Raw genomic sequence first — 27,302 nt, forward strand, 5'->3', positions numbered from 1 at the left:
AAATTAAAGTTGAGAAGTCCATTTCTAGGGAAATAATTCACCACAAATTCAGCTCCTAAGTGTCCTCATTGTTGACTATGAGAGAGAGAGAGAGAGAGAGAGAGAGAGAGAGAGAGAGAGCTACAAAGTAGTCAGCAGATAATCCTACAGAGTGGTCATTCTGCACCCCGGCATTAGATAGACCTGTGTTCAAATCCCCTTTCTGCCACTTTTAATCTCTGAAACCACAGGAACATCCCTTAAACTCAATAAACCTCAGCTTCTTCCCCCACAAGGCAGAGGAATAGTGCCTACCTATGGGGTCTGGCACTTGGCACGTAGTAAAATAAATATTACTTTATTTTTGGCACTTCTGTGGAATGACTTTAACTTAAGGCACCTTGTTCCACCGATAGAGCTAACAGACGGCTTTCAGTGTCCAGCCACTGGTCACTAACTAACTTGGGCAGAAGTGCTAAAAGGGCAAATTAGGAGAGTCAACTGATATCTATTTAGAGTTTACTTAAACACCGGGAGCCTTGTCTCCAATAAAACTCTTGTTTTGAAGCAGCTGCCTAAGTCGGAACCTTAAATAGTATTCAACTTATATCTGGACTTCTATTTCATTATCCTTGCTCTTGTTGGCAGGTTTTAACCTAAAGTATAAAAGCTAAACAGTTCTTATTCCCTTGAAGGGTCTACTTATAATTACTCCTGTTTGTGTCATGAGTTTCTGTCTTACATCTCTTCATTCCCACCTATAAAATTTAGATTGTTCTCAGTGTCGGAACCCTATCTCATCTTTCTTGGATTCCTCCAAGTGTTTGGTACAGTGCTGGACATAGAATGTATATTTTAATTCTTGTAAACTAGAACCCGTCTAGATGGTTCTTAACAGAAAAGGGAATTTTTAGTCAAAGCATTCCCATCGGTCTGAAAATAATGACAATAGCTAACATTTACTGAGCACTTATAATGTGTCAAACATCATTATAAACTCATCACATACACGGTCTTCCTTGATTCTCACAACCTCATGATATGGCTTCTTGACTACAGCTGAGGGAGCCAAGTCTCTAAAATGGATCTCAAAGATGTCACTGCTCTCTGTCTCTGCTGCCACCCCATCTCCCTATACCATGTTCTCCTAATAGGTCTCCCTATTTCCATTTTGCCCTCAGCCAGTCCTTCTCACCAAGGCAGCTAGAATGGTCTTGAGAAAATGTAAACTGGATCATACTGTTCTTATCTAAAATGTCAGTGGCTTCCCATGGTCCTTAAAATCTGACTGGGTCCCTGCTGCTTTCTTCCCTCCCCTGAGACTCCTTTCCCCTTCTTTACAAGGCCTGGGTCCTGTCCTCTACCAGTTCATTATCCCCTCCTCAGCTGCACAAGCTATTCCCTTTGTTTCAAATACCCTTGCCCACCTCTTCAATTGGCTCGTCCCTACTCAGCCTTTACTTCCTCAGGAAGTACCTTTTTTGGTCTCTGATCCTCATTTTAATTATGTCTTCCTCCTCAAATATTGTCCAAATATCCCTCCCCTAGAGTAAGCCACAGCTTTCAAGACTTTTCTTTCTCATGACCAATTACACCTTAAATCACACCTTAAAATTATATATTTATTTGTGTGTTTCACTACCTAACTCCAGACTGCACGCTCTATAACAGAGGTAACTAATTGCATCTACACTTTTCTCCACTGTATCTCCTCCCCACCAACCCCCCACAGCCTAGCAATCTGTCTGCCATATGGTGGTGGCTGATAAATAAATATTTGTTGAAAGGATGAATGACACTTAGCGTAGTTCATGTAAACACTGACTGTATTAGTTCTTTTCAGCTTTAAAAGCCCCACAATGCAGTCTACTGCTGTCTGTGCAAAAGGCAATGTTTGTTGAAATGATTAAAACTGAACTTCAACTTTCTTTTTCTTGTCTTAGTTTCACAGAAGACTGCCATCACCCTCATCCAAAATGATGATTGCTCGGAACAGCTTTACAGTGATTTGAAACACAGTGTGTGAACTGACTGTTGACCATGGGGCTAATATAGCCCCAGATAAACAGTGAACTCACATCAATCTTCATTTGATGGCCACTTACAGAATCAGATATAGCCTGAGGGTAAACAACGCCGAAAAAACAGGGTAGTGTTATTTCTAGGAGAAAAACTGAAAAGCTGCAAATGGCTGAAACAGGGTCTTCTAATTTTTGCTTTTTGAACGGCCTTGTCACAAATAACAAACCCTCAAAACTGAGTTTACTACTTCATTTAATTGTTCTCAGAACCTACAAAAAAAATGTGTTTTTCTACTGAAGCATTTTTCATGGAAACTATGTGGAGCCCTGACGTGGATCACTCAAGGATCCACAGTCAAAACTGACAAAGGCAAGTCTCTACAATCTGCTTACTTCTTTTTCTGTAAGCAGAACTTAACCAAAACTGCACTTTTTGGATGTTCTGGTGATACGGAGATGCTGCAGTAAAACACACACACACACACACACACACACACACACACACACACCCAAAAAACCCCCAAACAGTTAGGGGGAACTCCAAGGAATCAAAGAACTGGGGGTGAGGGACATGGTTACAGGTCACTTGATAATATTTACTCCAGTGCCTGTTGTCAGGAAACTTGGAAAGTAATTACAAGTGATGGTAGGAGGGGTTCTCGTATTTAATCAGCCTGACAGGAGGGTAGTTTGTCATTATGTTAAAACAAATTCTCTTTTGCAATAATTTAAATGTATTATGTCCTATTTGTCTCAGTGTGGTTACAACACTTTGTACTATAAAATTTTTGGTTGCTCACTCAGCTGATCTTAATCCCTTCATTCTTTGGAACTCTTTCTTATTGGTACAGTGGGAAGGCTTATGCCAGCCTACAATTAACTCCAAGAGTCTTCCATTTATCCCTCCATCCCTCCATGCATCCCTCCCTCCCTCCCTCCTTCCATCCTTCCCTCCAGGCATCCATCCCTCCACCCATCCCTCCCTCCCTCCCTCCATCCCTCCCTCCATCAATCCCTCCCTCCATCAATCCCTCCCTCCATCAATCCCTCCCTCCATCCATTCATCCATGTACTCAGTATTTATTTTGTGCAAGCTCTAAAAAAAGGAAGAGTTGAACAACGCAGAATCATTGCCCCACTAAGAACTGAGTCCAGGAGGAGAAACAGACAAATACTCAGCCTCTTTTTTTCCTCCTTCACTTGCCCCCTTATTTCTGTTTCTTTTTAAAGAATTTTCTGGGGCGCCTGGGTAGCTCAGTCATTAAGCATCTGACTTTGGTTCATGTCATGATCTCATGGTTCATGAATTTGAGTCCCCACTGGGTGAGCTTGAGCCCCACTCCAGGCAAGAATGAGCCTGCTTTGGGTGAGCCCCTCTTCTCTCTCTCTCTCTCTCTCTCCCTCTTCTCCCCTTCTGCCCCTCCTGGAATTCTCTCTCTCTCTCTCTCTCTCTCTCTCTCTCTCTCTCTCTCTCTCTGCCCTTTGCTCACTTGCACCCTCTCTCTTTCTGAAAAAATAAAAAAGTATCCTCTGAGTGCAGGGGGCAGAGGGCATAAGGCAAAACCATGCATATATAATACATATGAAGGCAGGGCAAGGTAGTGCCAGTTCATACAGGAACAGAGCAGGCAGACAGAGTGTCACGGGACCAACTGAGAAGATTTTCTAAAGAGGCAGCATTGGAACAGGACCTTAGAAAGTTTGAGCAGGATTTTGATAGACTGATTTGTGCAGTGGTGAAGAGGCTGGATGGAAAGTGAGAAAGTTCGGGGAAATAATAAGGTGTTGGTGGGGTACTTTGAATTTTGGTTCTTTTTGCTTTTAACTTCTGTGCATAAAAAGTTAATGACCTAAAAATGTACCCAGGATTTAAATGTATTCTTACTGAGACATTGGTCTGCACAGACTCTCTTCTCTCGTGAACTAACTCTCCTTTACTCCCTAGTAATTCTGCTCAGTCCCTGAGGTGTTTAGGTGGGCTGACCCTGCTCTGCCCTCTGGCTTTAGAGTTGGCCATGTGACCTAGTCCTGACCAATCAGAGTATTCCTTCTATCCTATTCGCCTCAGTCACTCTTAGAGAAGCACTGGAGACCAAGGTAAGCTAATTGGAGTCTCCTTGGTAGAGCTGTCATGGAAGAAGAAACCCTCAATTTGTCTAAGATTAACAGCTTTAAGAATGACATAGACTTTGGCTGCCAATATCTTTCTCCAGGAAAGAACTTTCCTGAGAATGAAGAAAGCTGCAGTAGGCAGGGGTGAGAGCCAGAGAGTTACATACAGAATTCAGATGACTGTGAACTCCTAGATACTGCCATGCCTAAGATCCACTTGTCACATCTCCACGAAACCATCTCCCATTTTTTTTTTCAAGTTAGTTTGGCAAGGAACTTTTCAAATTACAACTGAAAAGGCCCTCATACATACAGCTGATAAACTGGGTTCATGCAGAGGAAATTTCCTTGGATACATTGGTCTAAACAGTATCAATAAAAATCGACACTTGAGGTTAACGACTCTGGCTTGGCCAACTTCTCTTTCTTGCTGAATTGACAGCCTCAGTCAGCAACTTCACTTAAAATGACAAAACCACTGTGGTTACAGTGCATGTGCCCAAGTGGATGCCCAGACTCCTTCTATTTTTAGATCAAAGCTAAAAAAAAATTCTTGTCACCACCAATCAAAATGATTATTTCCTGTATTTCAGAAATTGGAGTCCTTTCATTCCAGAGAATCCTGAAATGGTTCCCTGTCTGCACCTAGAATACTGAGCATGACGGCATCTGCCTCTGCAATGTTCTCTCTCGTGGGCTCTCTCCCCTTCCCCAGGCCAGAGTCAGGAGTAGTCTGGAGAGGAGTTGAAGAATGTGCTTTACTGAGAAATGAGAAAATTCTCATGACTCAATATGTTCTTATCTTTACTACCAAATTAGGGAAACTGTCACAAGTGACATCTAAAGATGACCCCCTCGGGACTTTTCCCCACCACAAACTCTTTTGAACTGACATGACGGGGGAGAGGGGAGGATAGAGGCAGGAATGCAGTGGTTCCTGAAAAATCCTCCTGTCTTCAGAAAATGTTATCACTTAGCCCTCTTCATTTTATCTCTGTGGGCAACTTTGCAAGAGTCAAGGTTGGGTAGTGCTCACCACAGGAATATGTGTTAGCAAAGCTAATTTCAGCATCTGTATAAAAATTTCCATCAGTTGCTTGCTGCTATCAAATATCACACTACCTGTGAAAGCTCTTTGAGGGATTGCATTTTAACTTCCTGCCCTGTTTTCAATGAAACTGAGAATTGTATGTGCCATCTGCCTTGCCTATTGAGTTCTTTTTGATCCCAGTTTTGACCCTGCTAATGTATCTTGAAGTGCCAATAGCAATCTTACATCCTGTTAATATTCTTCCTAGGTAAGAGTCTCATTTTCTATTTCAGTAGACTGCCATTGGTAAAAATGCCAGATTTCCATTTGTCAGAAATACTATGTCCCTTCCCCCTACCTCCAAAGAAGAAATTAAACAGCCATAAAAGTTAGACCAAGTGAGGTAGGTCAACCTGGCCATCTTAAACTAAAGGTCAGGGAACAAATCTTTCAGACACAGGGAAATGAAGAGAACAGATGACTTTAATTCCATCTTAGTCTCATCAGCATCAGACACAAAGGAGTCTTAGGATTTGGAATCAGGCTTTAATTGTTAAAGCTTCTGGGTCATTTCAAACTGGCACATATTTACTAATTGCTAGGCACTGATCTAGGTGGCGCTGAAAGAGACCTTCCTTCTATCCCCGTTGTAGGGGTGGAGCAGTGTAAATCTGAGCTGTTGCCATGTTTTTTACAGTACGTATTTGTGATTCCTTTGAATGCCTGTATCTGAACCCCCTTTCTATGTTTGGGAAGACGCCCACCTTATAAATCTTGGTGGGTGGCAGAAACTGCCTCAAAATTGAGAAGTGAAGATGCCTTGCTTTATCAGTATGGCTTGGACTCAGGGGTTTAGGCTTTGTCAGTTGCAGAGACCTGACTTGAATTTGAAGTGGGAGCTCGTGACATGAAGAGGGGACCAGGGTAGACTTGTCTCCACTCTGTGGGACGGTGGCAGAGTTTGCTAAAGCCAGGGTGACCTCCAGCTGCAGTATTAGGAGCAGGGCTGGGAAGGGCCTCACTGTTCAGTGCCAGTCAAGTCAGCCCTGGAGGTCAGCCTTTGATCACCGGGGGGGCGTTGTTCCTGGTAAGGTGGCCTCAAATCAGGCTTTGCGGCCCTCCTAGAAATTCTTTGAACTACTTCATATCCTCTTTTTTTTTTTTAAACAAATCCTGTCTCTTAAATCTGTTTTTGCAGTAGATTCTATTGTTTGTCACTAAGTACCTGGGAGGATGCACCTTCTTCTATGTGCATCATGGAAAATGGCCTTTGCACTTGGAGTGAATGATGCCAATATGTAGAAAGAGGTGGAATCAAGACAGAGGAAAGTGATCTGACAGGACAATCTGGGTCTTTAAGAGGCCCTGCGGTTCCCATTCTTTGAGCTAACACATTCACACTTGTAGTTGAGCTGGTTTGAGGTGGGTTTCTGTGACTTGTGATTGAAAGTGTTTTGTGAACACAGATGAAAGCAAATTAATATTATGTAAGGGAGCCTCACAAATATCATCCCCTGTGACCCAGTAATCACTTCCATTCTTTGGAAATAATTTTGAACATTAAAAAGCAACACTAAAAGAGTTGGGATTAGGCAAAAGGTTGCTGACAAAAGTGATTTTTACATAATGGTGTCCATGAAGTCGGAGGCATTTGCTGCCAATTCCACATGTACCGTTTTCAGACCTTTTGCTTTTCATTTGAAACATGTTTTCATTGCCACTTATTTTTATTCTCTCTCTGTATTGCGTCTCCCTTTTTCTATCCCCTGAGTCTTTGGAAACTGCCTTTTGAGGCTCAAAATTGGCATAAACTGTGAGGCTACGTAAATGGTTATTTGCTTCTCAAACCAAATTGCAGTGGGCGCCAGAGGTCTGAAAGTGCCCTGAAGAGGCCACGCTGCAAAACACTAGACATGATCTGAATGTGTTCATGTTTCTAAAAATATTCTTTATGCTGAAATCTGGTTTGGAGGCCTCTGACCCAAGCCCAGCAAACTAATTACAATGACACAGCAAGATGCAAGGCAGTTTGGTAAAATACAAGGTGCTTGGACTGAGATTCAGGAGACCTGGACTCTGGTCCTTGTGCCTATTTACTGGCAAATGTGAGGCCTTGGAAAGTCTACTCCTCTCACTAAGCCTTAGACTCCACGTTTGTGTGAGACATTGGACTAGATGTTTTTTACAGTCCTTGGTAGCTCTCAGCACCTATGCTTTATGATCCCTTATAAGGTGGCATTTTTCAAAAAAGCCTGAGATGAACTTGGTTCAGGAGTGCCTTTATGCAGTACCCAGTCTAGGTCAGGCCGCAGACAGAGTTGTGGGAGGAATTTGCTTAGATGAGTTCCCCTTTGAAGGAACCCGTCCCCGAGTCTGCTCAGTCAAGTCTTCTGAACCAACTCCTAAAGGAGGGAGCCTGACTTGGCCCCAGTTCTGCTCCCAGGTGGGGGCACCTGGGGACACGGTCTGAATTGATGCTGGGATACCCTACTGATTGAGCTTTACAACGTACCACTTAATCTCAAGAATAACCATTTGAAGTAGGTGTTTTGTGACTTTATTGGGAAGGAAACTGAGGCCAAGAGTTATAATGATAGAAAGTGAGAGAGCTGGGATTCAAACCCATGTCTTCTGTTTTTAATGCCTATGATTGTTCCTGTGCCTCATAGACATCCTACAAGTGCTGCCACTGAAGTGAACGGTGATGTGCACATTCCGAGAAGGGGACATGCAGCTGACCCCACCTCTCTGTTTTAGTGCTACCAGAGAGCTCTTTAAGAGCATCAGCTTTGGCCACATCCACCTTTGTCTCTTATTCTTGGTGTGACCTCCAGCAAATTAATCTTTCTGAACCTTGGTCTTCCCATCTGTAAAATGGGAATGAAGGTAATACCTCATGCAGCGGTTGCAAGAGTCAAATGGAAGTGCTTATTAGCACAGTAAAAGTTAGTGACGCTTAGAGTCCAGATTGTAGCAAGTTCTCCTGTTTCTACTTCCAGATTTGCTCTCATATCCATCCACTTCTCTCCATCACTGCCACCATCTTAGTCCGGGCCACCCATCGAGAAGACTAGAATTGGTCTTCTGCTACCATTCTTGTCCCGCAGATGTTAATTTCTCACACAGGAGCCAAAGTAAATATTAAACTGAAAATCAGGTCAAATTACTTCCCATCTTTGATCTTTCTGATTGCCAGTAGGATCCAATCTCTTTGATCACCACAGCACCTTGGTCCTCTAGACCTTCCCCTGTAGCCATCTGGGTCTCCAGTCAGTTCCCTAGACTCACTAAGCTCCCTCTGCCCTCTGGGAACAGAGCTCAAGATGTTCTCCAGAGCTGTACCCCAATTCTCTGCCCTTCATGGAACTGTCTTCCTCTCATTCTTCAGGTTTCAGCAAAAATGCCTCCTCTTAACAAGGCATTCTTTGACTACTCTGGTCAGAAGCCTTCCCTTTCACCCTTTATTTTATACCTTTGTGTAGAGTTAGTTTATTCAGTAAACTGATCACAATTTGTGATTATTTTGGTAATTTGGTGTGTGTGCATGATGCTGATGGTACTCTACCCTCATCTTTTCAGATCACTTTACCATTTCTGTGTAATCCAGCCTCACTTCCAATAGTCAACATCTACAATTTTGTAGGAAGCCTTCCCTTGAGCTTCTAGAAACTATTTTGGCCCATGAGTTCTTAGCCAATGAGTAACAGGTACATGGGTGTCAATACCCCAGATCTTTCATCTGTTGGCCAGGATGATTCTGAGGTCTGAGTTTTATACTGTTTCCCAGAGCTTTCCTGAAGGATTGAGCTCTAGTCATCCCCTGTGATAAATGGCTTCATAACACCAGCCACCATCCCTCCTTTGTATGATATCCCCACTCTCCTGCCAATGTCATTATACTTCCCAAACAATCTGTAAGCACTCAGTGTTCATGATAGGGTCTGATTCTGGGGGGACCTAAGACCATGGGGGTCTTGGTTCTTTTTATCTACCCCAGAAGAGTGTATATTATATGTCTGTATTGCTTATGGTTATAGTACTCAATACATATTTATTTAAGCACTCAATATATATTTATGTAATGAGTTAATACTAGTGGTATTATTATTTCAGTGCACAATTTCTTCCTTTTATTGAGTTTATTTTATACCAGTAACCTACCATGCACCACAGAAAGGTTAAATGTGCCCTCCACAACTTAGAGCATGATGAAAAAGGTATTTTCTATGGTGTTTTTAAGAGTAACGTTCCTATAATACTGTTGTTGTAGCAAGGCTTGTGATAGCTAGAGGCTCTCTACCAGGAAGAGATCCCAAGAGAGAGAGTGTGGCAGTTGTTCCTGAAGCTACCTGAAAGCTAGTGTGGAGTTAATTTGGAGATCTTTCATAGGACAAAACTCTGTTACGTTTCTTTGTGGGCAGTTTAAACAGACAGCAACTGGACTCTGGAGCAGGTGCCCTCCGTGAAATAAGATGGGTACCGATGCAGAGAGACTGGCAATAATAATAGTGAAGAATAATAAAAATTATTAACATGTCTTAAGTATGCATTTATGGATCAGTCCTTGAATGCGTCACATGTACTATCTCATTTAATCCTCAGAATGAATGCATATGGCAGGTACTGTTACCCCATTTTCAGAGGAAGAGATCAGGGCTAAGGGGGATTAAATGACTTGCACAAGGTCACACAGCTAACAAGAGGTAGAGCTGGGATTTTCAGTCAACTATTATGACTTCAGAGCCCCTGCTCCTCTTCTTGGATCTCACCCCCTGGGTTAAGACCAGCTCACCAGGTGACTTAAAACCTGCTCACCAGGTGAACTAAGTGAAGTACTTCAGCCTGGAGAAAATAAGACATAAGAATAAAATGCACACCTTCTAAGTTGCCTTCAATGACCTTTGGTCTCCCTATCCAAAGAAAGGATAGTTGTGTCTTGTTGGCTCAGTTGCAGGAAGACTTTTCTAATACTGCTGCCTAGAGGTTGGGGTAATAAGAGTGGGTTCAGGCATAGAAAACTCTCCCATACTGGAGATTTAAATGCACCGGTTATGTGGGAAGTCCAAGAGAGGACTGAAGCATAGGAGAAATGGTTGGCTCGGAGGACTTTTAAGATCTCTTTCAGGCATGTGATTCTAGAATATTAAAGGAATCAGAGGGCTCACTCAATCCTTGTACATGTGGTTGGTACTATGTAGTTCTAGAGTGACAACATTTACAAAGGTAACATGACTTGGAGAAACTTATAAAAGCCACGTTAATAAGTTACAGAAGTATGTTCTAGATATGCTCCTTGCGCAAGAGAGGAAGAGCTACTGTTGCTGCACGATTAACCAGTATAATGTCAAGAGTGGTCAAGAATGTGGGCATGCACTTAATCTATGTGAGTAACTGTGGGCAAGCTACTCAGTATTTCTGAGCCTCAGTTTCCTTATCTGTTGCTCTGTGGATTTAAAAGCCTTTGCAGGTAAAGTATTTAGCACAGTCCCTTGAAGATGGTAAAGGCTCAAAAACGGTACCTATTTTTCTGAAAACCTTTATATTTTATTTCTTTAAATTCCGATTCTTGTGTATCATTTGTATAATCTGTAAAATATAAAAAGGATAAGTTTTAAATTTGAGACGCTAGAATCTTGAGATTTAAAGAATCTGGGACTTTTCCTGTAAGTACAGTAATTGCTCACACGTTAAGCGCTCAGGTACATTTCATGTCACATGGTTGGTTTTCAGCTAAGGCAGGATTAGAAGCTGACTTTCCTGAATTTCAGGCTCTATTTGTCCCCACCTAGGACCATTTTGCCAATCCAGATGACAGGTTTCCAAAAGGAACAGAACATAAATATTTGTTCTGACTCTGTTTGCATTTCTAGGCAAAGCAGACCGGTTCTGGATCAGAGCTTGTCCTAACTCCTGATAACATATCTCTCCAAGTATTCTGCCCTTGTGCATGTGGTCCCTTGATCAGCTTTCCTCCCTTTTCTCCTTCTCCCTTGTTGGTTTTTGTTGCCCCAGTGTAGATCACAGATGCAAACTTTTCTGCCTTTCTCTTCTGTACCTTCCTCTTTTCTCTGACTCCATTCCCTCCCTCTCATTTCCGTCTCTGTTCACCTTAACTCATATCTACCACTTAAAACCTTAAATTTCTGACCAAGAAGCACCCAATTAAGACACAGCATATCATTAACGTGGAACTGGGTTGGCCACAGATTACATCATGCTCTGAAAGCTTATCAGCAACATTAGAATGGTACTTTTGGTGCCAACAGGTACCAACCAGCTGTGGTAGAGAGTGCAAAGCTGTGTGGAGCTCCAAGGGAACAGCCATACTTGGGCAACCAGTCTTGGTCACCTGGACTGATCTGGTTAAGAGCCCAGTCCTTGGATGCAGGCAGACCTGGTTCATATCCTGTTTCTGACACTTCCTAACAGTTTCCTCATCTATTAAGTGGGAAAATACCACTGACTTGCATGGGTTGTTAGGAGGATTCAAGGAAAACCATGTTTATTTTGCACAGTGTCTGGCACATGGTGTAAATGATGTGATGGATGTTGTTATTAAGGTGCTAATATCTATTTCCACCTCCTCTCTGGCTTCTCTCCTCCCTGGTCCATCACTCCTTGCCCAAGCAATCAGGACAGTCACTCCACACGATGAAGTCTGCTGGATTCGCTAGGCCTTGGGATAGCAGCTAGAATGGCCATGTTAGGAAACCCAGAACATGTTTTACGATAATGAAAAAAAAATCCTAGTGTTTCAAAATCTTTAGAAAACAAAAATAAAACAATAAAAAGGTATTTAATCAGAAATTCTCTAATACCAAAGGAGGGGATGGGACATCTTCTTTCTGTTAAAATGCAGGCTCCTGGAGCCTGGATCCTTTTAGGATCTCTCAAGAGGAAGAGAACATGGCCATCTCTTTCCATTCTTCAATCACCCTATTCCCCCTCCCATGGAACCAATTGCATGGAACCAATCTACTTGGATTTTCCTCATCTATGGGAATTTACCAGTCCAAGGAGAAATTTGAAATCCAGAAGACTGTCTTTCCTGCTTCTCCAGAGAGCCAGCAAGGGAAGATTTCTCCTCTGCCCCTCCTTTTCTCTGCCATTCTTGTTTATTAAGCAAAAGTCCCAGATAAGATTTATTGTAGCCTTGCCTTTCTCAGCTCCACGCAGCTTGTTAATATCACAAACACCCCTCCTGAACACAGCTCTGCAGAGTTCTATTCCTGCCCCATGCCCACTGATTCTGCTGCATTGCCTTGGCAACCAATTAAAATACTATATGCACCAATATCATCTTTAATTCTGCAAAACCAGGGCAACTTGCTCAGAGGTTTGTGGCACATCCTTCCATTGGTGTTCCTACCTGGCTCCATTCTGGTTGGACTTCTTTTTTCACCTCCCAATTACCTCTGAAACCCCTGAAAGCACCTATGTGCCATTCCTAACACACCTGGCTTGACATCAAGAAACACCCTCGTCAACGAGACAGGGGCTAGAGAGGATCCTGGGGACAAAATGGCTGGTATATCCCCTCTCCTCTAGCCTCAGGGGAAGACACCAGGAGCTCCTCAGCCATGAAGCTGCTGAATCTAATTGCAGTTTCTGGCAAGCAGTATGCATTCAGTAATTAAATACTTACTGAATGCTGTTTGCATTTCATGCACTGTGCGAGTTACAGAGGAGACAACATACCTCCTTAACCACATGGGGCTTATGGTCCAGTAGGAAAGAGAAGTGAGTGGAAAACGCCATATAGTCTGATGCATGCTGTGGAGGCCGGGGGACGACAGCACTGGGGACTCTGGGGACTTGAGGAGGAACCTATGGCCAGCTACACTGAGACCTAAGGATGGGCTGCAGTGGCCACATGGGCCAGGTTTCCTGGTTGCCAGAGAGCTTCATTCTTGCCTTCTCTAACACTGGTAGTTTGGCTGAAGCCCTGAGCTTGGGTGATCTGTTTCAGGCACTCCAGGAGTATGTGCCTTATTTCTCATGATCTCCAGGCTAAATTTTTCCCATTAGCCTCTCGGGGAAGGGTAATGGTGAATAGTCCACGTTCTCCCACCTCTTCTCTTGGCTTTCTATGCTGTGTCTGTGAATGATGGCTGACAGGCCCATTTTCCAAAACCAGCAGCATCAGGACTGTGACACCAGAACTCACCACCCAGTGTATGTGCCTCTCACTTATTCTGAGGGTTGTAATCCTCAGTGTCATGGGTTTCTGTAAATGCTTGGGCACTTAGGATTAGACCATCTGCAACCTCCATAACTGCCCCCAAACTAAAGAGAGGATGCTGTAAATTTTTATCTGTAACCATTTTCTACCCTTTTTTTTTGTCTTACACGAACATGTATTGAGCACAAATCTTTTATGAGAAAATAGAGACAACAGTTGCACCCATCTCACTGCCTTAATTAACTGCATCATAATGATTACTTTGCATGGCTCTCTCAAAAGATCTTAAGTTCTTTGAGGACAAGGATCATATCTTATTTATTTCTGTTCATCACTAGAGCCCAGCCAAGAGTAGTATTCATAAAAAGCATTCTGTACGTGTCTGTTGAATGAATGGGAAATAGTAACAACAGTTCCTCATATTCACTGTCACTGGGTTTACCATGTGTCATGTCCTTTGCTAAGAACTTTACATGAAGGATCTTGATTTATCCTCCAAGTGATGCCCTGATTGCTGTAGCTCTGTGTTTACATGCAGTAAAAAAGCAGTCCAAATGCAGGAAGTGTGGTAGTACTTTAAAAGAGAGTGCAAGCGGACAGTTAACCTTTACTAGAACCTTTCTTTGTCCAGACCCTGGCTAAGCACATTATAGATATCACCTTGTTAAATCCTCCCAATAACCCTGTGAGGTGAGCTGACTGTTTCTGTTTTATAGCAACAATGCCTGGAGTCACTAAGTAACTTGCCCAGAAGCACACAGCCAGTACATGAGTAGAGAGCCATTGTCCTGAATCACAGCATTGTCTTATTTACTTATTTTATTGGAAGACTAAGGTCAGAAGCAACAGAAAATTGAAATACATATTTTAAAAATGATACTAAAATGCCTATTTCTCTTATTTGGAAAGAAGTTTTTTTTTTAAAGTTTATTTATTTATTTTGAGAGAGAGAAGGAGAGGGAGAGAGAATCCCAAGCAGGCTCTGTGCTGTCAGCGCACAGCCCCACGCAGGGCTCAACCTCATGAATTGTGAGATCACGACCTGTGCCGAAACCAAGAGTCGGATGCTTAACCAACTGAGCCACCCAGGTGTCCTGAGAAAGAAGTTGAAAAAAAAATACATATGGGGCGCCTGGGTGGCTCCGTCGGTTAAACGTCCGACTTCAGCTCAGGTCATGATCTTGCGGTCCGCGAATTCGAGCCCCGGGTCGGGCTCTGGGCTGATGGCTCAGAGCCTGGAGCCTGCTTCCGATCTGTGTTTCCCTCTCTCTCTGCCCCTCCCCTGTTCATGCTGTGTCTCTCTCTGTCTCAAAAATAAATAAACATTAAAAAAAAATACATAAATACGTACTGAGGGCAATGTAGTTACCACTTAATTGGTACATTTCAGTAAAGAATGATGAACAACTTCTGGAGACCAACAGTGGCAACAGTTGCACAATAATGTATTAATTATCAATATATTAATGGTAGCACACCTAAAATGACGGAAATGGTAAGTCTTATGCATGTTTCATATATGCACGATGTAGGTTTAGCAGCATGAAAGGTACAAGGGCCATGTTCCTACTTGAAATGCTGCCTTCCCTTCATATTGGGGGCCAGGTCAATTCAGCTCATAACTCCAGTAGCAAAGTCTTTTAGAGGCTCTACCTTTCTGTCACTGGTATCTCTGTGACTCAGTGTCAATGAACTCCAGATAATGTTTCTCCCAAGATCAAAGGAGCACATAAAATTTGTGATATCTGACGCGAAAGTTTAGCCATACATGGAGTGGCATTTCCTATGTTCTTAGGGTTAACAATTCATGAGCCAAGTGGTTTTGAACTTGGACACTGTTTTCTGGACAGTGCTGTCTGTCACCCAAAAAGGTATTTCATGAAGTGATTCACCTCTAGAAGGTTTCAGTCACTGCATGACTTTACGCCTAATATAACGTGCTGCTCATTGCTCACATAGCTCTCTAATGGCTTGATCCATGAAGAATTCATTTCTGCATCATTAGGAGTTATTTCATGATTTCATGAGCTCTACCATAGACGTGAATGTATTTATTTATTCACTCATCCACAAAATATCCAGGGGTTCCTAATATGGGTCAGGCTGTAGGCTGGGTGCTCTGAGCACAGTATGGAGACATAAAACAAGTCGCTCGTTCTCCTTGTCCCTTGCGTGAAAGACTGGAGCAGTGACAGAGATGGGAGGGGAACTCAGCTGCTATTTGAGTCCCGCGGTCTGAGTCCATGAGCACCTCCGGTATGAGGTTTCGATGGTGTGAGCTTTCAAGACAGAGCCTGGTACAGAGCAGGCACTTAGGAGCAGTCTGTTAAATGTCCTGGCCTCTGAGCGTGGGGATCTGGAGCTGTTTGACCCTGGGGCTGACAAAGACCCAAGTTGCAGGAAGCTGCTCATGACAAATGGGCTTGTCTGTCTTTCCTTGCCTGTGTTCTACCACTTCCTTTGTACGCGCTGGCTGGCATTCCTACCTGATAGGGGTATCGGGTACCCCAAATATGTCTATGGGAAAAAAATGGCTTTGTCTCTGTCAGTGAAGTGGAGGCTGCTCCTCACTTGGCCAGTAAGCTCAGCCGTCCCCTTGGAGCATTGTCTGGCTGCACTGAATCCATTAGGCAGATACAGCCCATAGGCTGTGAAATGACATGGAACCGGTGTGGCTGCAGGGAGAGTAGTACACAGAGTCTACATGTGTCTTCTCAGTGGTGGTTTGAGGCTAGGGATCCACTCACCTGGTCTCTTCTCCATCTGTTTCCTTCTCTCTCTCCTCCCACTTTGATTCTATTTGAGATATCCCTGTCCCATCCTGCCTTTCCTAGTACCCACATGCCCAGAACAGATGCTGCCTTTTCACCCCTTGGCCATGTTTTTCTTGATGATTAAAACAACTATTTTTTTCCTAGGAAGATTCTTTTTATTTTTTTTATTTTTATTTTTTTAATATGTGAAATTTATTGTCAAATTGGTTTCCATACAACACCCAGTGCTCATCCCAAAAGGTGCCCTCCTCAATATTGGCTAAACTTCATTTCCTTCAGAATGAACCACCTCACTGACATTTTCAAAAACCATCATTTCTTGAGTCTAAGACTTCTGTATCTTAATTGACTTTACTGGGTTATAATTTATACAGAAAAAAAATGCACTCTTTTTTAAGTACAGTTTGATGAATTTAGACAAACCTATACACCATCATATAAAACATCTGCATTATCCCCCAAATCACTATAGTTGATAGTTTTGCCATTTCTAGAATTTTATATAAATGAAATCAGACAGTAAGACACTCCTTTTTTCATATCTTAACATTTCTAAAATTGGCTGTATCTTAAAATGAACATCTAACATGGTACTGTTTCCTTTTTCCCTTAGGAGATATAACTAAAATGATAACGTATCTTCTAATGGGTAATATCTTTAAATCAGGGATATATATGTGTGTATATGTATACGTAAGTGTATTTACGTGTATACTGACTAGTTGGTTTTACACCTAGAGAGTAAGCACTGGGAAGGTGAGAATCTTGACTTTGCTGTGTTCCCATAGTACTTATAGCTGGACATCAGTAGGAGCTAAATAAACAGTATAGAGGGTGGTGATGGTGAGTTTTAAATAGCACTCCTAAAATATCTTCTAATGGCAAGGACTTGCCTAAAACTCTTCTTGGAAAGAGTTAGTAGTCCTAACTGCCATAGGGGTTCTCTTTGGGGGCTCAGCTGCCTTTGCATTAATATGAGACATTTTCCAAAATTTGTTGCATGGACAATCAATATTATCCAAGGTAGTAATAAAAGGGAGGAGAGGGGCATGCCACTACCACAGAAATCTGGGGAACATTTCTTACTATAATTTACCACTTAGAGACTCACAATTCATTAGCTTGCTAAAAATTCTGAGAAGTGTTGTCGCAAAGAAACAATGCTCGGCTCTGTTTTAAGCTTAGGTTTGTTTGACCCTGGAGCTCTGTGGAACATCCATTCGTAGTTTGCAGAATATACCTTATGAAAGACTTCTCTAATATATATGCAGGATTTTTTTTTTTTTAATGAGAAAGAGAGAAGACAAGGAAATCGAGAAGAGCTATATTTGAGCTGGTCCCACGTAAGCCTAAAGCTATGTAGTGGCATCTGGAATGGGACAGATGAGGATGCTTTTTGTGAGTAAAAGGGCTGAATAAGCACTCTCTGTGCTCATAATCTCTCTTTATCCTATGAAGGGACATGTGGGCAGGCAACCTTTCCTAAGAGGAAAGGAAAACAACAGAAAAATAGGCATTGGCTAATCCCTTAGGTGAGGTGGATAATTGAGGTTGCATAAGGAGAGCTGCCCCACCCCTCTGGTCGCGCCATCCTGTGGGGACTGAGCTGTTGGGTTTGTCCACACTTGGGCCAAACAGCTTTAACTGATAAGAAAACCTGAAAGAGGTAATAGAATGGCTCACTGAAACACAGAGAAGCCCACCGGCAGGAATTTTCCTGATCATTCAAATGATGGCAAAGTCCTTCTCAAAACCAGCACTAGCCCAATATATAAAGAGATGAAAGGAAATCAGAGTGGGCTAGGTGAAATCAGGCAGAGACTAAAAGAAGCGTACAAGAGCTAGCTCCCTTTCTGTTTAGAAAAATATTTTAAACATCATTAGGCAGCAAAACAGACTTTTTTTCTCCTGGTATATATGCCTATGAATTTCAACAGATATATAGACTCCTATAGCTGCCACTGCTATCTGGGTACACAACGGTTCCCTCACCCAAACTCTCTTGTGCTATCCTTTTGTAGTCACATCCTCTCTCACACCGTAACCTCTGCCAACCACTGAGAATTATTTTCCATCACTGTAGTTCTGTCTTTTTGAAAACTCCCTTTCCTTTTGCTCTCCCTTTTGCTTCATGCATGTTTAAGTGTGAGTGCAAAGGACTTTAGATCCCATGCCAGCAGACTGTCTCCTTTACAGTTATTGTTTTGTTATTTTCTGTTGCTAACATTTATTAGCATCTGTGATGTCCCAGGCATTTGTGCTAAGCTTTTTACATACATTATCTTATTTTAATCTTACAAGAGCCTGATGATATATGCACGCCATTATTATCTCCACTGTACAAATATGGAAACTGAGGGTAAGAGAGGTTAAGTGACCCTGCCTAAGGCAAATAATTGAATCCCAGCACAAACCCAGCTCCATCTGATGACATATCCTTAACATTATGGTAAGCAATAAAAGGGAAGGGATTGTGACTCGGAAGGAGGTACACAGAGAGAGGTTGAGGGCAGAGCCAATTTGGTGCCATATGGTTTTTTGAAAGATTTGCAAAATGTGTGTGAAAGTGGAGAACCATCGGGGTCTTCTGACTTCTCAACCTCAGCTCCTGCCTTTATGTGTTCCTCCACCTGTCACATGTGGTCCTTGCTGACCCAGGTGGCATCTGCTTGCTGTTTTCAGGGGCTTCAGACAGTCTCACTCCCCTTGCAAATTCAGCAGAAAGCACTGTCTGTGTCACAGGACACAGCAGCTGAGACCCAGGAAAGGAGTTGGATGCCTTCTGGTTTCTACTCAGCCTCAATTCCCTCATGTGTTTTCTGACCTGATTTTCCCCCCCTTGGGGGCTTGCAACACCAGCTGAAAAAGTTTCCAGGACACAGTCACCTGGTCTGTGTGCTGGAGGTGGCAGGTATGTTCTCGCTGAGCTGGGGCAAGTGAGACAGAAATGTATGTGGTTGGCATGATGTGTAACAAAGAAGGGAGAAAGTCCGGCCTTGTAAGACCTGGGGCAGCAACATTTGTGTCAGGGATAAAGAGACAGGAGAATAAAAAAGAGAGAGAGAAGTTAATGAAGAAGTTGGAGATGCCGGGAAGTGGAAGGTTCTTGCCCTGCATATGTGTTCATTTGAGCTTGTTATTTGGGGAAGTGAAGTTTGCTAGCAAGTTACCTTCTTGAATCAGTTCCTGCCTCCTTTAGAGTCTTGGAAATGTGCTGCCGAGCCAGCATAAGTTGGGGAGAATCACACATCTGAATCACAGCCATAGGTCATTTGGAGAAAAATCAAACAGGCTGGAAATCAGGGTACCAAGGGCCATCTTTGGTCCTTAACAAAGGACCATTAACAAGCCGGTGAAAGAGGATGTGCCATTTAGAGTAAAAAATATTAAGTCACTTCAATAACAACAACAACATTTACTGAGCACTTAGTATGAGCCAGTCCCTGTGCTGAGAGCTAATTGGCATGAATCATTTCATTTCTTTCGTGCAACACCCCTCTGAAGTAGGTACTACTGTTACCTCCAATTCACAGATCGGGACTTGGAGGCCCTCAAGTTTAAGTGACTCACCCACAGTATACAACTGAGCAGCACAAGCAGGATTTGAATTCTTCTATTTTTCAAACCTAAGTTCGCAAGCTTCTCTGCTTTACTGCCTGTCTTAATTCAGAAATATTTCTAAAAATTAACACAGCGAGGAGGCGAGATCAATTATTCAGAAGCCTGTAATCTTCTGGAAGACTTGCCAAGATCCTTTGGCTTGACTGCTGTAAGGGAAGGAGTAAGAACCTGTGGGATTTGCACAGCCAGGGGCCGTCCAAGAGTCTTTCGATCTCACCTGTTGGTTTGAAATAATTGCACGCTGTAGAAATCTACAGCCATTTCCCAAGCTTTCTTTTTACCCAGTAGGCTTGGGAGGGTTTCAGGCAGGTAGGCACAATGGACTATTTTTTCTCTCTTGGGATGGCACCATGAGGTGTGACTGTTGGCTCCACCCTGGCATGCTGGCTGGCACAGGGAGCACCCGGCCTCTTTGAGCCAACAAAAAATTCTCGATGAGCCCGTTTATTAGATGAGCCTAGGTGAGCACAACAGTCTTTGGGCTTAACAAACTCACAGGCAGGAGGTTAAATGAACTCTTTCAGAGGGCCAGGTTAACATCGGGTTCTCTGGAAGAGGTGTTTTACAAAATGGTACCCTGGGACAACAGGTTATTTATGCCCTCTTAGGGCAGTACTTTATACTTAGTATTATCCTGGGCTGGACTCATCACAGATTCAAGTTCAATAATAATACCTATTACACTCTCCTGCAAGGGCTATCACTCCTTCTGCATTTTGTAGAATTCCTCATGCACGACAGGGCACAATAAACAGTCAATAATAATGTTTACTATGATAATGATCTTCCAAATGCCTTTCATCTGAGGATCCCAAAGTGCTAGGTAAACACTAATTAGTTAAGCCTCACAATGGCTCTCTGTTTTTACAATACATTTTCCTATTTTATAGAATTTTAAATTGAGACCCAGCAAACTTAAGTGGCTTGTCCAAAGTCATACAGCAGGTTTAAATTAATGATAATGATGATGCTTTGCATTCACACAGCATATGTTTTCTAAAGCAATAAGAGTATGTTGCAAAGATAATTTTCACACCATCCCAGAGGAAGGTGGGTAGCAAGTATTATTAGCTGTTGACTAAATTGGGTAAACTGAGGAGGCAGAGAGGGTAAGTAACTTGGTAAGGATTAGACCGAGGATATGAGTGCCTCCTCTGACTCTCAGGGCAGTGCAGCGTCCCAGACAATCCTCAATTCTCTGAACTGAGGGGTGCATGCCTGCTTTTGCCCTTACGGGAAAGATAGCTACATTCGTGGAAGCAGAGACAGGTTGCAGAATGACAGCCATATTTACATCCAGGAACGGGTTTGTTCATAGTCCCGGTGAGAGAGGCAAAAGGGAGGAGATGAGCCACTGCAAGTAAGGATGGCTTGGAAAATGAAGGGAACGGGGGTGGCTGAGGGAGGCTGCCAGCACCGCTCTCTCACAGAAACATCTTTACCAACCCAGGGCCCGCCTGAAAGCAGTAGCCTTCAACAGCCTTCTTCTGTGTTTCAGCCTCACGACAGGACTTGCTCCAGTGCAGCTTGGATGATGGGCACAACCCCGTCACTGGCACCTTCGTCTGATGTTACAAGTCCTTGTGAAAGAGTTCCAGGGACATGCAGTATCTTACCAGCTGTCTCTTACATATTATCAGCTCTTAATCCCACGGCTCCCTATGCTAGGAGGGGCCTGGGAATCTTCTATGTTCAAAAACTTGGTAGCTGGGGATACATTCGCTGCACCTTTTCTTAGCAACATAGCCACATCGAAAAAGATGAAAACATGAACGAAAATATATGAAGATGATAGAGACTTGCCTCCTGCCGGTCTGGCAATGCTTTCTTAGTGAGTGATGATACTCCACCAGGAGGCAAGTCAGACTTTGCTGGGTGGGGGAGGAAACAGGCTGCTGGGTCTTAGGAATTCACAGGGGGATTTGCTGACCCCAGATAGAGCCCTACTCTCTACAAACAAGACACTTGAGATAAGTTTGCTGCCTTACCCCCCCCCCCCGCCTTCTCCAGGCGTGTGGATTCTGATTGATGACTAGACCTTGGGCTAATGGGAAGCCTGAAAGGAGGGCGCCAAGCCCTTTTCTGGAATGTGGTCACACATACAAGCACAATGGCAATAAAAAGTCTGAAGTGAAGAACTCACACCAATGCCCACGTCTTCCTGCTCTCCTTTTTGACTGTTTCCACTTTCCCTTGCTGCATGGGCAACTTGGAGGTGCAGTGACCGGAAAGAGGGGTGAGCCGCTGGAAGGAATAGTTTAGAAAAGTGTCCTGAATGCACATCATAAGCCTATTCTGCTGTGCGGAAAGGAATGCGCAGAAGACCCTCCCACCCACTGTTACTGTTCACAATGGAGTTGAGAGACTCTGCTGTCAGCTTTAAAGAAGTTAGCTTTAGGTAAGAACTTCACAGAATGCAGCCTTGACTTTCTAAGTATGCCAGCGACCCAGGTCACAGCTTCCCGTGTCTACTTTGACATGCTGACTCGTGGGGTGACAGTGCACAAAATCTCGCTGGACTCACAAGGACTGCATCATCCTCTCGAGATGTGCCCTTAACACAGCCTCCCACAAAAGCTTTGCAGCCAGGTCAGACACAGTCCTCAGGATCCATTCGCATGGTTGGCCAGAGTGATTCGCATTATCCAGACACCAAAAAGCATTAGTGTGATCTCCTGCGTGCCACTACTGGGTCCTTTGGTTTTATGGCAGCCTTTCAGGTGCATTTTATGAATGTTTGATTCATTTTGTAAATGAAGACACCTGTAGGGCTCCTGTACACATGGGTTCTACTTCACAGCCCAGCCTTCCTGTCAGTCACAGACACGCTTTCCTCCTGCACAGTCTTTGGGCATCAAGTATCAGAATAGCTTTGAAGGGATCATGAATGAGCACCGTCATAATAGCGCTTTAGGACTTGGGGTGGGAAGATGGGAGTTGGGTAAAATTGAAACAAGACCTGACATTTGCAAACTCCTCCAAGATCTCAAAAGCAAAAAGCAGCTGGATTTTTTTTTTCTCTCTTTTCCCCATCCTCTGGTTTGGCCTCAAACAGCAGGAGTGAAAGATGAAGAATAATCACGAAGGCTTTCTTTGTACTGTTACCTTCTAGACAAGGGAGACAACCTGGGAGACTTTTAACAATTCTAAGAATTCCTGGATGGATTAGATAGGCTCAGGATTCCACTGAGTTTCCGTAAAATGGCCACTGCCCACAGAAACTTACCTCTGGGGAATCACTGGCAGACCTCTTTGAAATGTAACTAAAGAAAGGAAGATGTTCCCTAACTGCTGGTATACACAGACCCAACTTCCAAATGGACACGAAATGAACAAATAAGATCTGTCTTACCCCATCCATGTGGATTCTGATATTAGGCACCAGCCGGAAAGAGCTGGACTGTAGAGCTCTGGGGTTACTCTTGCCTCTCCTGCCGTCCTGCACAGTCAGCACACCAGGCCTGCGGAAGGAGCCCCCTCTCCCCAAGCTCTGCCCCGAGCGCACACCGTCTAGAAGACGCACGAGCAGCAGGTTGGCCGGCAGTGCCTCGATGCTGCAAAACACCAGGGTCCTGCATTCCGGGCACCTCAGCTCCTTGTGGGCCTTGAAAATCCTCTGGAGACATGGTTTGCAGAAGGTGTGCTGGCAAGGGAGGACTTTGGCCGTGACATCGAGTTTTTCAAAGCACACGGGACACTCCAGAAGATCAAGTAACGTCAAATCATCCATTTTATTTTAACACTCCACTCTTGACCTGGAGGGGCAAAGTCCGCATGGTAGGGTGAGCTGAGCCGAGGGGGCAGATCCGGGTCTATCCTATCCTATCTGGAGCTTCAGAATTCCTGCCTGTTTGAATGAGAAAGGAAGAGAGGAAAAAAATGTGACTGCTCAGAGAGGTATATCCCACCTACATGGAGGCAGTGTCTCATAAGGCAGTTTGCAAGCACTTTGTTCCAGCACCCAAGTTTCAAATGACTCATTCTGATTCAGTGCTAGCAGGTAATAAGGCTCAACTCCTGCCTGCTGAAGGATCTGAGGGAGCATTCAGCATGGTGACCGACTACTTACTCATTGCCTCTCGGCGTGCAAACAAGAGCAGAGACAAAACGGGCCTGCAGAAGAGCCCTCTCGGCCTCGAAGGGGGTTCCCCCCACCCCCCCGCCGCAGACAGTCAATTTCAGTTCCCACAGCAAGACCCCCATGGAACACAATTTCTGTGAAGCTATCTATTCCTCCTTCTTCCCCTACTTTTATCTGTTATCTGCAGCACATGCAGACAAGTTGTGTAGATAAGTTTATCTGAACCTTCTGCAGATGTAGAATTATTTCCTTCACAGTGCACCTTCCCCCATTATTTTGTCCTAGTACTGCACAAGAAAAATTCTTACTAGAAACGCATTTTCAAATTGTTTGCCTTAAGTACAGGCCAGGGTGCTTGGAAGCTTTTTTTCTTTTTTTCTCCTCTCACTCCCTCCTTCCCCTTCTTTCTTTTTTTCTCCCTCCCTCCCTCCCTTCTTTCTTCCCTGATTATTCTAGCCTCAGAGACGATATTCCACCCACAAGACGACGTCACACAGCCTGTTTAGTTTCTTGGACAATTGTTCTCAGTTCCACCTGAAGCAGATAGGAATTCTGGATTGTGGTCACAACCTGCAAAAATCCAGACAGAGCAGTGTATACAGGTGTGCGTGTGTGGTCTGAAAACATCCTTACTCCAGTAACAATTTCCTTTTAAATGTCTGAAAAGAAGTCTCCAGTTGAGATAAGTCTCCCCGGAAGAGGTCACCTGTCCTCACAAGTGCCAAATTTTGGGTGAGCACAATGCCCAGGAGGTTTGGCTGGAGGGTGGGTGGCCCCGCCAGTAAGGGAAGCAGACATGACTTACGGGGATGAGAGATGGCGCCGTGCCCTCCTGAGACAACTCTCCAAAGATGTCAGCTCTGGGGAGACGTGCGGGGGGCCACTAACCTTGAGCTTGTAAACCCAGCTGTGTGCAGCTCAGCACAATCCTCTGATCCTCTGCTTGGCCAGGCTTCCTCCAACTGGCTTCCTTTCCCCCAAGAGCGGCTGCCACGCTTTGAAAACTTTAACAACTCTGAGTCTTACTCATTTCAAGGATCGCCTTACTCAGCCTTTGTTAACCCTTTCACTGCCTGGCAGCTAGCAGCAATTTCTGACTTCACTCTGCTGACTGATCCTTCCTTCATGTAACTGAGTTGATTTCTGGGAAAAGATTGCAGGGGACAAAATATAAGCCAGCCCCCAAGGCTAAGTATTTACAGTTTATATTTTCACTTTTCTCATTGTCTCTCTTATCCAAGAAGTTGAAACACAGCTCAGTTATAAACATGCCAGGGTGATTGTGTTTATTTTAAACCTTTATAAGGATTTGCTGAAAAGGTCAAACATATTAATGGCAGCTATAACAAAGATAACCCAGTCACCTAAAAAGTACTGCTCCTTAAAAACCAGAGTCAGTACTTGAATGTGTGGATTTGAGACGGACTTCAGTGGTCTTTTTGCTCAATCTCTTTAAATAAATTTAAAAAAAAAAATCTCATTATGGTAGTACATACACCTCTTTGAAAAACCAATGCACAGAAAGGCTTTGAAAAAGGAAAAGCAATGGTTCCAGACTCTCTCCCTGCCAGTGCCTATTGGAATCTTTTCACAGCACCACATAATACTTATATTTTCATTTCTTGATTTACCAATAATAAAGTCACAGAGGTATTCAATAAAGTACATAATAATAATATTACTGAACACCATAGTAGCCCTTATCTTCACTAAGCACTGTTCTACCTTTACCTGTATTAACTCATTTAATCCTTTTAGCAACCTGGTAATTCACTATACTCTTCTTTACCCTCATTTGCAAAAGAGGAAACTGAGACACAGAGAGGTTAAATAACTCATTCCAGGAGTCACAGCCAGCAAGAGACAGGTGTTCTGTGCTTTTTACTACCATGTCATATGGTGATACAGCTTTAAGGGGAGGAGAGATGGTTGAAGGGAGCTAAACCTCATCTGAGATGGCAGGAAGTCAAAAGATAATGACCCAAACTGACCAATCAACTGCTTTTGCAGGTGAGACAGCTATGCCCACAGACATCAAGAGATTCCTTGAAGTTGCCCAGTAAGTTAGGTAGAGCTGAGAGAAGAAACTGGTGTTTGTTTTTTGAACTATATCTTCTGTCTCAACTTAAGGATGACAGTTCTTTACTATGCGGAAAGCACTTAGCCACAACTCCATGGGAAAATCTTAAGAGGGGACCAAGAGGCCTGAGAACGGATGGTGATGGATTACATGTTTTACAAAGTTCTTCCATGTTATTTCTGAAAAAGCAAAGACGCATGGAGCTCAAAACAGGAGGGGGCTTTAGGATGGAGCAGACAAAGTCACATGTCTTCTGAGCACAGACACCAGATTTGAGTACGTGTCAATTTCAGAGACCATTTTCGAGTCTTTTTTCATCTCTCTTTTATGAAGGTTTTTTTGGGCTTCAGTGACATCAAATCCCATTCTGTTGCCTGTCTCCTTCAATAATTTCCACTTTTATAGGTTCTGTGCTCATCAGGAAGCCCCTTGTAGTCTGACACCCTTGTTCCTTGCTCTTTTCCCCACTTGGTAAAGCTGGGCCCTCTGCTCTGTGAGCTGCCCCACAGTGGCCTCACCCTCTAGAAAGGTCTGCTCCAGTGCCAGAACTCCTGCTGCAGGGGTGGGCAACATTTTCCCTCCTTCCCTCTCTTGTTCTTAAACACTCCACCTCCCTTAGATGTCCGTACCTGCACCTACGAGCACATGTACACACATAACTTGCATAAACATACATATAATCGTAACAGTAACTTTTATGAAGCACTTGCTGTATGCCATGGACCAGCGCTAAGACTTCAAACAGATTGCTCATTAAATCCTCCCAACCACCCAATAAGATAGGTGCTGTAACTTTGCCAAGATTGCAGAGCTTACGATCTGAACTCAGGTTGGCCCAATCCCAGGGCCTATAAAGTTATGTGCATGCCGCAAGTATACTGATACATCTTTACTGTTTAAATCCATACACATCTATATATATGTCCAGACTGTACATATCAGCTGATCTCAGATCCACCCTAAGCCAAAATGATATAACCTGTCCAGTCTCATGGCTCCTCTATGCGACTACATAGTCAGTGGTCTCAAGTAACTTCAAACCCTCCCAGCCCTGACAAAACTCAAAAACCCAGTTCCGTTCCAGGAAGGCGGGATAGATCCAGTAGGCTGTTCTGCGTTAGCTTATCTGGCAGTTGATGATTCAGCAGAATGGCAACGTGATGGGAGAATGTCAGGCACTAGTGAAGGACAGACAAAGTTTACACTGAGCAGGAGTGGTCTTTTAGCACCTCTCAAATCAAACCCTGTAGGTGGTCCCCTATACCACCCACGGATGGGGTTATCTCGGTAGAAACTTTAGAAGCTTTTGAAGAAAGGGGAGACTTTTAAATGGGGATTTCATCCTGGCTTACCCAAATACTACCTTGGCGTCAAGTCAGATGAACAAGTAGTTCCCCAAAATAAACAGAAAGGTGGATGATG

General features: G+C 43.6%; 1 protein-coding gene across 6 annotated transcripts in view; it reads right to left on the bottom strand.

Moving 5' to 3' along the window:
- Positions 1 to 24,814, bottom strand: part of SH3RF2 (SH3 domain containing ring finger 2) — a 126,503-nt gene extending 101,689 nt beyond the window's left edge. For 3 of the 6 annotated variants that reach the window (XM_086701351.1, XM_086701366.1, XM_086701343.1), the window contains exons 1-2: positions 24,606 to 24,780; positions 23,072 to 23,566 (exon numbers count right to left, since the gene is read on the bottom strand). In XM_086701351.1, the coding sequence (XP_086557477.1) occupies positions 23,072 to 23,449 (378 nt within the window). In that variant the 5' untranslated portion in view covers positions 23,450 to 23,566; positions 24,606 to 24,780. Of the gene's footprint in view, positions 1 to 23,071; positions 23,567 to 24,605 lie in introns of all 6 variants that reach the window. The other 3 variants (XM_086701356.1, XM_086701377.1, XM_086701388.1) reach the window with 3 other exon arrangements.
- Between the last annotated feature and the right edge of the window lie 2,488 nt (positions 24,815 to 27,302).

The sequence above is a fragment of the Puma concolor genome, chromosome A1 (assembly GCF_028749965.1).
Source record: "Puma concolor isolate L17-30 chromosome A1, mPumCon1.1.hap2, whole genome shotgun sequence".
NCBI classification, from domain to species: Eukaryota; Metazoa; Chordata; class Mammalia; order Carnivora; family Felidae; genus Puma; species Puma concolor.